Raw genomic sequence first — 14,453 nt, 5'->3', positions numbered from 1 at the left:
GCTGACGTGGCAAACGTTGGTGAAGAACTTATTATTCAACTTCTTTGGTCAACACATCCTTATTATTTATGAAATAAAATAGGGAGAAAGAACCCTACCTGGGTGTGTTCAGTGTGGTGCCCTGTGTGCAATGCCACACCTCCATGGAAAGGCAAAAAATCCTGGGTTGCGGCGATCATTTCGTGCGTTTCTGTGTCTGGTCGCAGGGCAGCGCACCGCACATGCCAGATAGCGGTATCTTTCCCAACAAAATATTAGAGGAAAAGAGCACTACCTGGTCGCGTGGCTACTGCCTCAAGACACAGAAGCATGCAAAAAGTACCACCTTGCCCTCCATGAAATCAAAAATCATATCTATATTGATGTCCATGTCTGCTCTCTCATTGGTCCCCACCCGGTAACCAGGCAGTGATCTATTGCCGGAAAAATTATTAAGTACTCTTAAAATCTTAATCTGGGGCGCCGTGCACTGTCTCCTGCAAACTGAATAATAGAAAATGGCCGGTAAGTAGATGGGGGGAAAAAATGGTGAAGAAAACTTCATAATTAGAATAATTGCTTTCACTGAGAGTTGAACTCAGGACCTCCCGCTTACTAAACGGGTGCTCTAACCAACTGAGCTATGAAAGCATGTGATGATAGGTTGTGAAAGAATAAAATGATCACCATAGATTAGTTTTCTCAATTTTTCTTTGCTATGAGAATCAGTGGATCACTGTTCCTACATAATAACCACCCCCAAACCCAACCGCCTGGGATACATTTTCAAGTCTCTGCAAACCTTACTACCAAGCCAAGGGTGGCATCTCGATCAAGAAAACAAGATCTTACAATGCAGATCAACATCAAAAAACCCCTATACGACTGATCCTAGTGGATAGTTTATGTAGTCTATGAGCCAGATGAACCATGTTCCTATGTAAGTGATAAATAACAGTCATCTATAGAACACAAACTATCTTAATATCAAAAAGTACAGAAAACATCGGCCAAGGTCAGGTTTTAAACATTCCGTTGTTAGATCATATGAAGCAATCGGATATGACAATTACATGCTCAAGATGCAACTCCTTGCACAATGTGATGGCAGCTCCAACTCCTCTGATCTTCAGCTTCTAATGCTGAAGATGTCGCAATGTATGGATACGCTATCGCTGCTGCTGCTGCTATGCTCATATTTCCGTCTTGACTATGTATCAGATCGTATCTTCCCATCTTGGGTCATATCACCGATTGGGGGTCTATACGATCCGATACATATTATTTTTGTCCAGCATACCTAATCGGAGCATGTCATATCAACAACCCAATTTATGAACATATACGGTCCAATACGTATGATTACTTGATTCTTTGGCTGCTAGCAACTTTCCATGACTCTGCGTAATCTTTTTGACACGTGGAAAATATATGAGAACCTTCGTACAGATCTTGATCGTGTGGTTGACAATAGCTGGCAGTAAAAAAGATCAGTGTGCGATAGGGATGTTTTTTGATGTTTTTTGTTAAAGGAAAAATTACACGTACACTCCTTGTACTTCGCCTTAAGTGCAATTGTGCAAATCGATCAGATGTTTCGAAAAATGAACGTGTACACCCCTGAACTTTTAAAACCATGCAAAACCAACAGTTTGTTACCCATACGGCCATACAACGTTAAATGATGATGTGGGGTATAAAGTGGACAAGAAATTATTTTTTTACCCTTATCTTTTATAGTAATATAGTTTAACTTAAGCGGTGGGTGAAGAGATTCCCCCTTCTTCCATTTTCAGGATGGGCATGTAGGTGTCCTTGAAGAACATATTGAGATAGTCCTGCTTTGCAAAAGTAGTGGGAGGAGTGACCTGGAGATTCCTCAAGAGGTCGTCGTGCAGGTGGAGAGGCTAGGCTCGAACACAAAACATGCCAGTGTTGAAGTAGAGGGCAGGTGTTGAGCCCATCTCGACAGGCCATTTGACCTTGTCTGGGCACTGCTGGCAGTACCCGATATTGTATTGTGAAGTGTGGCTCCATGTCTTCTCGCAGAAACAGTCTATCACAGCGTAGAAATACCCATTTTGAAGCTAAAAAAGGTGGAGAATGGATCATCTACACATACTAATAGGTGAACGTACATCTCAGAGCCAATCACATTTTAATTTTGTTCCATAAAAACCCCTCTTCTTGTAAATGGCAAAAAAAGACATGTGGGTGATTCTCACATGTACGTTCACCTGTTGGTACGTGCAGAGGAACCGAGCTCAAAAAGGTGATCTATGTTCTCGTATACTTGGATGTCCACGTCCAAATATACCATCTTGGTGTACTCCACGAACTGCATACACAAAACCAACTGTGGTCAAAATGTGAAATATGTACATTGATCTATCTATGATTCAAGAGTGAAACAGAGAAAAAGAAGTTTTCAGAAAGAAAGAGACAAGAAATTAAACGTGGGTACCTCCCGAATACTGAGTTTGGAGTAGTTGATGACATAATAAGCCATGGCGAATTGAGTTTGATTCTCGGGTGGATACACCGGCTCTATCTCTCTAAAGATGCAGCCCTAGGACTCGAGAATCAATTTGGATCCTCTACTGCCAAGCTGCCCGGCAGGACCGTGCTGTCTAGACACGGCAAGGCATGTAATGACCGCCTTAACCCTGCCCAAATGCCTTGCCCAAGTGGGGGTAAGGTGGTCATTGCAAACCTCAATGTGTCTGGGCAGCACGATCCTATCGGGCAGCTTGGCAGTAAAGGATCTGGATCCCTAGACAATCTGGTGATGTCCTACCGGAACGTCAAGCAAGCTAGACAGCCACCACGAGTGGATAAGTGCTCTTCACTTTCGTAAGCCCCTTGATCAGACCCATAGAAAGAAGAATTCAGAAAGAAAATTTTGGGAAGGAAGATAGAAGAAGGGACAATTTCTTCATCCATTGCTTAGGTTAGTGGGTAAAAAAGTAATTTCATGTTCACTTTGAACCCTACATCATCACTTAAAGTGGTATGAACAGACTATTATTTTAGCATGGTTTTAAAAGTTAAGGGGGGTATATACGTTAATTTTTTAAAACTTGGGATCAATTTACACTCAAGACAAAGTATAGGAGATGTATGCATAATTTTCCCCAAAAAAGATTTGGCGAAAGTTCAACTCCTCGATATCGACCACAAGACGGAAAGGATGGGGAGAGGAAAATGAAAAACAGAAGCCGTCCGATCATTTTATGATTTCTTGCCCTTAAGATTGATTTCTTATTACTTTTTGCACGAAACCTCATTACACAGATCATTTCACTTTCACTTTTCGTTTGTTACTTAAGGCTCTAAGCAAAGGTTGGATTTTTCATGCTTTTATTTTTTATTTTTTTGGGTCAATGTCCAACCACTACCAGAAGGTGGAGTACCCACAAGGAGGGACAATGGGGGAATTACAAGATGTCAAGCATTTGACAGGAGAAGAGTCGAACAAGTGACCTCTACTGGGACAGGTCAGCACTCAATTGCATGCTACGGGCCATCACCACCATGCCCAGAAACATTTCATAGGTATCGCACTTTATTCAAATGAAAAATAAAAAATAAAAAAAAATCTGATGGTATTAAAAGTTGGTCGTGTATGTGAGAGGGTGTGAGTTTCAAGGCATTAATTAATGGGTGAGGGTTTCTGACTTTTCCAACTCTTTGTGAGAGGAGACATAATCGTGCATGCTTACACAGCCGTGCATGAAAACTTCCCCCTTAAAAGTTTTAGAAAAAATGATATGGATCCCTCATCCCAAATTTGTAATAATGATAATAGTTGAAATTAGTGTCATAGTGCCAATGCCAATCTAAATCTTGTTTCTTCCAATCTACCACTCTATACCGTCCCTTGATTCAACAACACAGCACCTCAACCAGCATGTCTAGTTTCAACATCAAAAGCACCATCTGTGAGGATTAACACCGACTGTGGCATGCAAGGTGTACAGTTGGTCCGAAGCACCTGAATAAGTTCACAGAGCTTAAAAAAAAAAGAGTACAAGTAAGAACAAGGGAGCTAGTGATCATGGAGGACCTTATGAAGGATAAGATTGTCGGGTTGCCAGTCTCCCTGCATCATTTTATATAATTGCAGGATGTAGGAAGGGTCCCAAGCAGCTTTGCTTATTATCTCCTTGTTTGCCAAATGAAATAAGGCTAGCAAAGTAGGGTTTTTTTTTTCAAAACTAAGATGGTGAGTGCCAAATTGTACTGATTAAGTCCTGCACTGAACTGCAGACAATATGTTCAGTCCTGATTCTTAATTTGGAAGAAGAAGATAAGAGCCAAAGAGATATAACTTACGTCTGAACTCAAGTTGGCAGATGGATAGTTCCATCCCAACAACAACAATAAGAAGAATTTTATTGAAGGGAAAAGGTTGCCCACTGTAGCTCAACTAAGAGACTTTCTGACTGCCTCGACCATTTATGCCTTGTGGAATTTGTCATTTGCTCATTTTGACCATTGGATAAATGAATAATCCATAAATAGGCCACATACCAAATTTGAAAGCTTGTATCAATCTTTTAGTTCATCATATATGCATCTTTTTCACATTGTCCTTGTCCACAAATGGACTAAGTTTTCTAGTCTAGCAAATCTAGACAGAACTCGTCAATAAATGATGACATAGATAACATGTCCACAGACTTTGGGCGTCCAATGCCAAGACACCACCATGTAGCAAAAAACTGAGATGCAGTGCAATATCCACCCCCTTGTTTCCACAAGAAGTTCTTTGACATGCGGACCACCAGATTCCAGAAACCAAAACACCAAACCCAACCCCCTTCCCCACCCCACCCCACCCCACCCCACCCCACCCCAAATAAAAAGAAAGATCTCCCACCAGTCCACACTCCACAGCTTTTTATTTCTCTGGTGCAAGACTTACTTGGGTTTAAGAGTGTTACATGAACTGCTGAGCAGTATGCACATACCCCTCCATACAGAAGTAGGTAAACAAATTCAGTTGATCTACTCTGGATTCAGGAGTAATGCAAGCAACCAATGCCCTTTTGGTTTCAGCCGAATCCGGTCAAAAAACCCAAAAATGTAGCCCACCAGTGTTCACCAAAAAAATAATAATAAAACCTTCCAAAGAGATGGTTGATCATGTGACAGGACATTATACAAAAATCTTACAAGGTAAGGGTTCCTGAAAGTGAGTAAACAAATTGACTTACAAGATAAGCCCTCAGCTTTGAAGATTATTTACAAATTGAGAACTTATTCGTAGGCAGCCGCAACATGATATGACACCCTATTAGATACCCAGAGCCTCGAGGCTATTGTCTCTCAGTATCTCCACCCCGATCTGCTTTCTCACTGCCCTTTTGACTCCCAGTCCCTTTGGGCTCTGGAAAACCTGGCATTATCTGAGGTTTCTGCACAAACTGAGCATAAAGAGGTGGCCTTGTCACAGAAGGAGAATGAAACTGCCATGGGTTAGAGCTCCCACTTGAGGCTTGGGGACTGGAAAATGGGCTTGGCCTTTGAGAACTTATACCAGCCTTAGCTTCTCTATCAACCTTCTCCTCAAGGTCTGGAGTGCTAAGCTGAGCCTCATTGATATCAATACCTCGACCAGAAATCTGATTCCTCTCACCTGTTGGCCGAGAACCAGGTGTACCAAGTGGAATCGGGGGCTGTTGGGGCTGCCAGATGTTTGTCGCAATATTCAACACACGTTCTGTGTTCCCCACTCCATAAGGTGATGAACTAGAATTGGGTACTCGAGAATTGCCTTTACTTTCAGTCTCTTCTTTGCCTCTAGCTTGATGATCTGTCTCTGAAAACTCAGCTGACTTATTAGGTATGGTAACTTCAGCTTGCTTATCTTTGTCCAACAAGGCAGCAACATCAGCCAGGTCTGTTCTAGGAGCTGATGATCGGCCTGAGGTGATTGAAGTTGTAGGGAATGCTTTCTCCGGGGGGACAGCAGGAGTGTAGTTAGCTGGGAGAAGATCATCCCAGTTTTCTAGCAGCTCCTTGTAAACTTTCCTTAGAGTGACCTCAGTGAGACCTGTCACTTTGCAGATCTCTGCCTGGGTCTTGCGTTTGTCTTCTAGCTGGCATGCCAGATAAATTGCAGCAGCAGAGATGCTAATTGGATTGCGCCGGGTGCAGAAGCATTTGTTGATCACCACCTCACCAATGTGAGTAGCCAGTTCCTGACAAGGTTGGAGGTTGATTGAAGCATCATTGTGAGTGTAAAAACTTTAAATTGTTCATTAATGAAGAAAATAAAGAGCAAGAGGTTGAAAATTCCAGCAATCGGGCCATTGACTTAACACTCCCCAGATGAGATTTTGTAGCTGGGAGAGTTGAGCCCGCTTGCAAGTTATCCAACCTTAATGAAGTTTGAAGAGAGTTTTCCAAATCATTATCTTCTTTTCCCTGGTAAATTACCTGGGCTGACTTGTTGAGTTGGAGGAGATTGCAAAACCTTGGCATGTGGAATGCTATGGAGTTGCTGTTAATGGGCTGACTAAGTTGCAGAGCTTCTCCCAATATCTTGATGTATTTACCAATCTCCTTTTGGGGAACATTGGAGGCGATTGAGATTTCCTGTTTTGTCAAACAGAATGGTTAGATACGTTCTAGAACAGATATTAGAAGGGGCAAGGGAGGGTTGCTCTGTCCTACATATGAAGCAAACAACTAGTTCAGCTACTTCAGGAGCTGGAATCCATTTCCTAGCATTTTCATGTAGTACAATGCGAAGGATACTACCCCTCCCCACGCTTTAAGTTGGTTCATATGGAACCAAAGAAACCCAAAACAAACTCCAGGGTTTCCCTAGAGTTACCCCAATCCCTAATGTGAGGGAAGGCAAGCAAATACAACGACGAAAGGTGGTCTGTGAAGCACTATGCTCTTATCTATCAATAAATACTATGAATTACCCTAAACATGAGGGAAACTAATAAAGAAACTTCCAGGAATTTGAATGGAGGCTTGGAACTAGAAAAAGAACATCAGATAAGGACACTAAAAGAGAACTGAATTTAGTCATATGAATATTCCACCATTTTCATTACCGAGTCACTGACAATTGGCTCCATATGAAGAACAAATGAGCTTATTGTTTGAGATTCACTTACTCTCCAATGCATGGAACTATATGCATTCCCTTCATATAAATCCTTCCAAAATTAATACACTCACCAAAATAGACAGTATGTAAAAATTCTCCTCAAAGATTCCGGAGACATAAGCGAATACAAACTATACAAACTTAGGGGACAGAGATAAGAACGTAGATACAATATTGTAAGAACAAGAATAAATACAAAGAAAATAAATTTTCTTCTTTAGAAAGGAATTACCAGAGCTTCAATCTCCACCTATACCAACTCCAAAACCACCCTTCTCCTCCCCTCCCCCCCCCCCCCCCCAAAACCCCATACACAAAATGTCTAGAATGCTCAGCTTTTAAGCTGCAAAGACAGTTATTTATCTTACAAATCCTTATTGACCCAATTCTTTCTCCCTTTCATACGGAACAGGATTCTGGTGAGGTTTTTTAATTCTCAATTCCTGACCACTCTTCTCCTCCACCCCCCCCCCCCCCCCAACACACAAACCCCATACACAAAATGTCTAGAATGCTCAGCTTGTAAGCTGCAAAGACAGTTATTTATCTTACAAATCCTTATAAACCCAATTCTTTCTCCCTTTCATACGGAACAGGATTCTGATGAGGTTTTTTAATGCTCAATTCCTGACCACCAAATCACAAACATTCAGAGAACCATTTCATACTAAAGGAATCCAAGCCAACCCAATTAACCAAAACAAGAATTAAACAAAAGGAGCCCAATTCAACAAAAACCCCTCACCGCATACACAGACAAGCAAACTCACACATTCTGGGGACAACATCCTATTAACACCAACAGAGAACAGACAGGAAGCCCGAAAGAGTAATACCTGGAGTGTCCTAGGTTCCTGAGCCTCCCTGATAGCCTGAACCAGAGCAGCAGTGGCAAGTGCTTCCACACTGCGATTCCTCAAACAAGTAGCAGAAGAACAGTCCCGGAAGAGTTGAAAGGCGTGATCAGAGATATCGTAATCGAGACCCAATTTGGAAGTTACGTCGATGATCTGGAGATAAGCACGAAGGTTGTCGACAACGACAACGCCACCCGGTCCGGAGGAGCTCGTAGAGGAAGAAGAAGAGGAGGAAGACGAGTCGAGGGCTCGCTCTAGTTCAGCGAGGTGACCGGCGAAGGAGAGGGAAGAGCGAGCAAAAAGAGGGCTGGACTCAAGAGACCATGTAGAGAAAGCAGTGATGAAGCCAGTGGGCTGGAAAGGGTCTTCGTCGTCACCGTTGGTGTCGCCCACAGCAGCGGGAGAAGGGAGAGAAGAGAGGTCAGAGGTGACAAGGCAGAGAGGGGAGTCTTGAGCACGCAGAAGGAAGAGATCGTGGGCCTGTGTCTGTCGCTCCACTACCACTCGCCCGCAAGAGCAACACTCCGTCACCGACCGCCCTGACGTGGTGATTGTGCAGCGACCTTGCGCCCCCGAGCAGTAGGGGCACCGCATTTCTGAAATCCTCCGCCTTTCTATCCCTCGCAGTCTTCCTATTTTAAGGTTACCAAGTGCTATCTCACTGTACAGTTGGATGGATGAAGTCTTGAGTTACCAGGAAGTCAAATTTCAAATGTAGTTTCAACCTATAAAAAAAAAAAAAAAAAATCAAATGTAGTGACAATCTCAAGTTTTCAACCATATGGATTACTATGTATTCATCGTATCTTCTATGTTATGATGCATTAGGGTTTTGATGTCTGATGTTTACCATTAGGGCTACAACAGGGTCGGGTTGGGCCGGGCTTTATAGAACCCTAGCCCAACCCTAAGTCCCCTTAGCTAGGCCCAAGCCTGACCCGACCCTGACTCAGGGCTAGAAAAATCCAACCCTGACCCGCCCTCAGGGTCGGGCCGGGCCGACCCTAATTGACCCTGATCATGGGGAGGGGGAAAGAAATGCATGGGTTGAAATGGGCTGGGAAGAACTTATTAATTTTACATAAAATAATAATATAGTAAATTATATTATAACACTTATTGTCTTCATATATAGTATATTATATAAAAAAATGTGGGTGAAATTTAAAGTTCATAATGTATAAATTATATCAATATATATTTTATAGTATAACTTAAATCAGGGTCGGGCCGGGCCAGGCCAAGCTTAGCTCGAGGCCTCAACCCTAACCCGACCCGACCCTAACTCAGGGCGAGAAGTTTCTAGCCCTGACCCACCCTCAGGGCCAAATATCTCAGCCCAGACCCTGTTCGGGCTCAGGGCAGGTTTGGGCCGGCAGGGCCAAACTTGCACCCCTATTTACCATCCCTGATGAACACTGATTGATCTACAATCATCGTACAATTGTGTGTGAGGATGCTTTGTTGCGGTAGCACAGCAAACAATCACTATGTATTCCTCCTATCTCGTAGGTTACCATGTATTAGGGTTTTGATAGCGTGACGATCACAATCCCCTACTAAATAGTTTAAAAACCTTAAGGATGTTTAATAATCAGATAAAGATTTTCAGAATTTTGATTGAACTAAAAGTCTTTACGCAAAGGTTAAGTAGCACTATTGCAATCATTAGGTTGCGTATTCGAAACATTGAAACATTTTCTCCCCAAAGCGGAGGTAAGGCTACGTACATTTGCTTCTCCTAGACCCCGTAGTAATGAGAGGCGGGAGCTGGGACATTCTTTTTATCTCAAGTTCTTATACAACATTCCATTAAAAAAATTAAGGCAACCATACAATATTTTTGTTTTTCAAATGGTTTTTACCTTTCTAATTGTGATTACTATTTTAATCAATTTTCAAATCATTATTTTATCATATTGGTAATGAACAAATGATTATATTAATGGGAAAGGGGTTCCTACACAGTAGATTCTCCCATCAACTCCATCAAATAAGGGATGTAGGGGCCTTTATATCATTTCGGATGGCATAAATGCCAATCTGACTACATTTAATGCAAATCATACACATGCACAGGCGTGCATGAAAACTTTTGCCTTAATTTAATCTTATACTTTGTAACTAGAAGAATCACTTTTATTGCAAGTTTCATTTATTCAAGGTGCACTTCTCAGTTTAGCATTTTCATTCTTTCCATGGTCTTTATCATTTAAAGTTAGATTGTAATTTGAACTAAATTTCAAACCTTTGTTTTTTCATACTTCCAAACTTCCAGTCCCATCCCCATTATTTTGTGGGTTTCCCATGCCTAAGATCTTGTGTGTGACATGTTCACATAGGGCAGGTAGCAACCTGTGGGGTAAGCAAAAGCCCTTAATTATATTCTCTAACTTAAAGGATCTCCTTCTAACTAATATAACCTCTTGACAGGTATAGTGTTCTTCATTGTTCATTAATTCAAGGAATGCTTAGTAGTTTTTAATAGTATTTGCATTCCACTAAAACATGCCTATACATTACAGCTTTGACCTTTGAGAGTATGCAAAAGAACTTGTTTTGATCTCCTTTTTTCTTTTATGGCAAAATTAGGTCTGCTAGCAAATCTCTTGCTCAGTTGCTCTGATTGAACTGGGGGGTAAGAACAGCTTTTGGAATGTACTTGAAAGCTTAAGCTTCTTTTTGATAATCTCTTGTCCACCATACTAGCTGAAAACCAATCCCATTTGCTGGCGAGAAGGGGCTGCACTGCTTAATATTGTGAAGATTTAGTGGATACAATCACCCCTTATTCAGTCTCCTCTGATATGACCCCTCAAATTTTAAAAGAGAATTCCAGTCCATGGACTATTCAAATGCAAAGAAACGTAGCATGGGGCCAGTGGGAGCATGAGCATGGGCATCCAAGGGGAGGGGCAGGATGGTTATTTCACTGCCCCATGTGAGAGGGTGCAGGGGGCATGCTGCCGGGCAGCATTCTTCTTCCCTTAATTAATAAACCAAAGCACCAGCAAATTGTTGAATAGACATAGAAGACTTTGCAGATCTAGGTAAAAAAGAAATAATATCCCATACATTCATCATCATTTCCAGCCCAAGTTTCACCCTTCACTAGGTTAGGACAACAAAACTGCCAAAAATGTAACCAAGCAACTGAACCAAAACAAAGCTAAAATGGGATGAGAATTACAGGATTTCACAATCTAGATAATTGGAGTTTCAACCTGACTTTACGACCCTCTAAATCAAGCATATCAATATTGTATTAAAAAAAATAAAATTCGAGATAATATTATTCACAGGTACAGCTTGAAATCACTATATTGCACCTTCTTCGAAAAATTAAGATATGAAGATCAATGAAGGCAATGCAGTGCCTTCAAAAGCTTGGATTCATCTCCACCTCTAAATTTAGTATTCAGTCTCCAACACACCATCGATAAGACCAAACTCCAAAGCCTGCCCAGTTAGCCAAAGAATGAGTACTAATAATCAGTATACCTATTTAGAGAAACAAATATCATGCAGTTCCCATAAAGTTCATGTTGGAAAATCTACCAGATGGTATAGATCATAAAGGAGGACATGACCCACAATTGCATCAGTCCTACATAGGACATCTCCCTGGACAAAACTTTACTGGATAGGTACTTGTGTTTCAACAGACAAGTAGAGTATATGTACCAATTTAGTCCTAAATGATCATCCAAACTGGACAATTTTATATACCAAGGAGATCCTCTGGATGGAGAGGATTCCTAACTAAGGCTGTCAATGGATTCTATCATGATCAATAGCTATGGGTGGGCTCATGCAATAAAGGACCCTACACCTATTTCACTGGTCAAGTTTCATCGCAAAACTTACACAAATGACACTAGATTTCATCATAGTCCATATGGCATTTTTATAATCTTATAAAACTTTATACTCCCCTTTTGTACGACTTTTGGTTCAGCTCAAATATGGCTAGTGATATGGGAATGGGGTCCTCTATCACATGGACCCAGCCACAGCCTATCAAGTCTTCCACATGGCAAGAAAACACAGCCTCATGATGGTAACAAGAGTAGTAGTAACACTATATATCTATTGTTTTATCATCTATCCTTTTGTTTCAAGTCTTTTCCTAATAGAACCATCATTATCCACACAATAAATTATGGGAAAAGGCTGGGTATGCTAACGGTATACCATAAGTTAGCACCCTATGTATCTATCTCTCTTTTCCTCCCTTTAAGGGGGAAGAGAGTCATTTCAAAGGGGGGAAGAGAGAGATAGACACATAGGATGCTAGCTTAGACACATAGGATGCTAGCTCACGGTATACTGCTAGCATACCTATTTCTCTCCCATACATTATTAATGTATCAATTCACTTGGATGGTTTTGCAAGTTAAGAATCAGACGGTTATACACATACATTCAAACTTCAAAACCCACCTCTGGCAGTTTGGCTTCTTGTATTTATGTTTTATTAAGGATGGGTATGTCCAAAGGAATTCGGAGCTCATAAATAAGTAAGAAAAGGGCTTACACAGTGCACGAGGCTCCCGCCACTGCGAGGTCTGGGGAGGGTCATATTGTACGCGACCTTACCCTCACTTCGCGGAGAGGCTGTTTCCCGACTCGAAACCGCAACCACTAGGTCGCAATGGAGCAACCTTACCGTTGCACCGAGGTCCACCCTCTCTGAGCTCATAAATAAGTAATCTAATTGAATTCAGACCTCTGATCCAAATCCAAATTACAGCCCACTTCAAATGCATGTGGTAAACATGTATCACTTGCCTTTAACAGAAACCTTAAATTTCTTCTAAGAAACCAAAAGATACTATCATCAGGTGCAGAACAAGATTACCTCTGAAGATGAGAGAAAACGATCCCTCTCAGTGTACTGCTGCACTTTCTCAAGAGATTGACCAGTAAAAGCAGCATACATCATGTCAATTTTCTGCAACAAAATTAAGAGGAAGCTAAAGCAGGACAGAAGAAGAATCTTGAAATCTTGATAAAGGTTGAAGTCCGAACTTAGTTCAGCATTGTTTGAATAGCAGACAAAACTTATATTGTGCAACTAACTGAAAATAATATCTTAAAGCTCAAACTAATTCAAAATTCTTTTGGATTCCAAGTTGATTCACTCAAACAACAAATAAAACTTCCAGGACAAAATTTGACAACCAACATTAATTGTTGAGAAAAAATAATAAATCATTGACTAGCAGGGTTTCATCATGGTACCTCGAGCTTCCAAGTCACCCTCAAAATAAAAAGATCTAGACCAAATTTGACAAGCAGAATTACTCAATAGGACAGCAAGTAAAATAAATTCACCCTCTCCGGTTCCTCTTAGAAAGGGTATTACTATGGATAGAACCGATCCCTCTTATGTGCCGTTGAGCTGTGGTGAGGTGTCAAATGATGTTGGGCTCACTGACATGCATGTAACGGCTAGAACTAACTCCGTTGGTTCATTGCCACAAGATTCTACTGCTCATATTTTGAACTCTAAAGACATTAGTCACATGGGCATGGGGGCCCACCATTCATTACTTGAAGCTTCAAATCTTTTGCACTTAAGCTGTACTACTACTGATCTTTGCCCTTCTTCTGCTGTTCAAGTAGATGTCACATCTTTCTGTCCTGTGATGCAAGCTCCTCAACGTCACAATGTTGTTAGCCAAGATCCCTCTCAGAGCCGTGGAGAAATATTTGGACTGATGGATGCTGAGATGGCTATGTTGGAGAATTCCTCGCAAGATACGCTGACTCATCTGTATTCTCAGATCGAGTCGGTGCAGGATGTGACTACTAACAATCAAAAGGAGGTCATGATGACCACTCCGCCTAGTGCAGATGACATTGGCATTATTGGTAGGGCGAACGGTGCCTTTTTGGAGAGTTCTTCCTTAACTTCAAACCAAAGTAGGAGTTAGATGATCCCCTCTATTCCTCCCTATAACCCTAATGGGAAGAAGGTCAATTTTATTTATAGGTGATTGGTTGTCTGGATTTGACTTTGTCTTTTTATCCCTCTTTGGATGGTCTCCCTTCAGCTTGATTCAGCTGTAGGTTGTCTCTTGTTTTTGTTGTGGAGGTTTCTCCTTGTATTTCTTGTTCTTTCTTCCCCCCCCCCTTTTTTTTTGGAGCCGGGGGGGGTGTTTCTCTTTTCTTCTTTTAATATATTTTTCATTCATCCAAAAAAAAAAAAAAAATCACGAGGAGAGTTCCAAACTGGAACCCACAGTCAGTCGAAAGTCGAAACAAGTTTCAGCTGACCAAAAATGTCTGATATTGACTTTTATGCATAAGAGACAACCATGATCAACTAAAGTTAAAAAATGGAAGAAAAATTGCTTAAATCAACAATCATTATAAGCATGCAACTACATATATTTCAAACAGCAATAACATCTTACATGACGAGATTGAACAGCTTCGTTGACTTGGCGTCTCACGTCCTCCACATGACCCTACAAACA

The 14,453-nt window shown here is 41.3% G+C and overlaps 3 protein-coding genes and 1 non-coding gene across 6 annotated transcripts in view; 1 reads left to right on the top strand and 3 right to left on the bottom strand.

Moving 5' to 3' along the window:
* Nucleotides 1-10,622, top strand: part of LOC122661621 (mediator of RNA polymerase II transcription subunit 32-like) — a 31,112-nt gene extending 20,490 nt beyond the window's left edge. Inside the window, exons 2-3 of the mRNA XM_043857079.1 lie at nucleotides 3,913-3,920; nucleotides 10,612-10,622. The gene's annotated coding sequence lies outside the window, so the exon portion shown is untranslated. The remainder of the gene's footprint in view (nucleotides 1-3,912; nucleotides 3,921-10,611) is intronic.
* On the bottom strand, nucleotides 557-630 carry TRNAT-AGU. Its single transcript has one exon. It is a non-coding gene; the product is annotated as a tRNA-Thr (tRNA).
* LOC122661616 (plant-specific TFIIB-related protein 1) lies at nucleotides 5,080-8,600 on the bottom strand. 2 transcript variants are annotated; one of them, XM_043857071.1, is made up of 3 exons: nucleotides 7,948-8,600; nucleotides 6,424-6,582; nucleotides 5,080-6,185 (listed from the first exon to the last, which is right to left on the bottom strand). In XM_043857071.1, exons 1-3 carry the CDS (start codon nucleotides 8,560-8,562, stop codon nucleotides 5,301-5,303), a joined length of 1,659 nt encoding a protein of 552 aa, XP_043713006.1. In that variant the 5' UTR covers nucleotides 8,563-8,600; the 3' UTR covers nucleotides 5,080-5,300. The 2 variants fall into 2 exon arrangements, with proteins under 2 accessions (XP_043713006.1, XP_043713007.1); XM_043857072.1 differs by lacking the exon at nucleotides 6,424-6,582.
* A 528-nt stretch (nucleotides 10,623-11,150) lies between the features above and the next one.
* The window catches only part of LOC122661620 (ATP-dependent Clp protease proteolytic subunit 6, chloroplastic), a 39,584-nt gene continuing 36,281 nt past the window's right edge, over nucleotides 11,151-14,453 (bottom strand). For both annotated transcript variants that reach the window (XM_043857076.1, XM_043857075.1), the window contains 3 exons: nucleotides 14,391-14,444; nucleotides 12,830-12,922; nucleotides 11,151-11,427 (listed from right to left, as the gene is read on the bottom strand). In XM_043857076.1, the coding sequence (XP_043713011.1) occupies nucleotides 11,380-11,427; nucleotides 12,830-12,922; nucleotides 14,391-14,444 (195 nt within the window). In that variant the 3' untranslated portion in view covers nucleotides 11,151-11,379. The remainder of the gene's footprint in view (nucleotides 11,428-12,829; nucleotides 12,923-14,390; nucleotides 14,445-14,453) is intronic.

This window comes from Telopea speciosissima, chromosome 5, assembly GCF_018873765.1.
Source record: "Telopea speciosissima isolate NSW1024214 ecotype Mountain lineage chromosome 5, Tspe_v1, whole genome shotgun sequence".
NCBI classification, from domain to species: domain Eukaryota; kingdom Viridiplantae; phylum Streptophyta; class Magnoliopsida; order Proteales; family Proteaceae; genus Telopea; species Telopea speciosissima.
Note: the sequence above shows the minus strand (reverse complement) of the source record. Positions and strands in the feature narration are given on the sequence as shown.

What these genes read in the sequence shown, in the direction of transcription:
- LOC122661616 (XM_043857071.1), bottom strand. Translation starts at nt 8,562, where the DNA reads ATGCGGTGCCCCTACTGCTCGGGGGCGCAAGGTCGCTGCACAATCACC. An exon ending in AGGAACCTAGGACACTCCAG is followed by an intron (nt 6,583 to 7,947) that starts GTATTACTCTTT and finishes TTGACAAAACAG; the next exon opens with GAAATCTCAATCGCCTCCAA. An exon ending in AACTCAACAAGTCAGCCCAG is followed by an intron (nt 6,186 to 6,423) that starts GTAATTTACCAG and finishes CAACCTTGTCAG; the next exon opens with GAACTGGCTACTCACATTGG.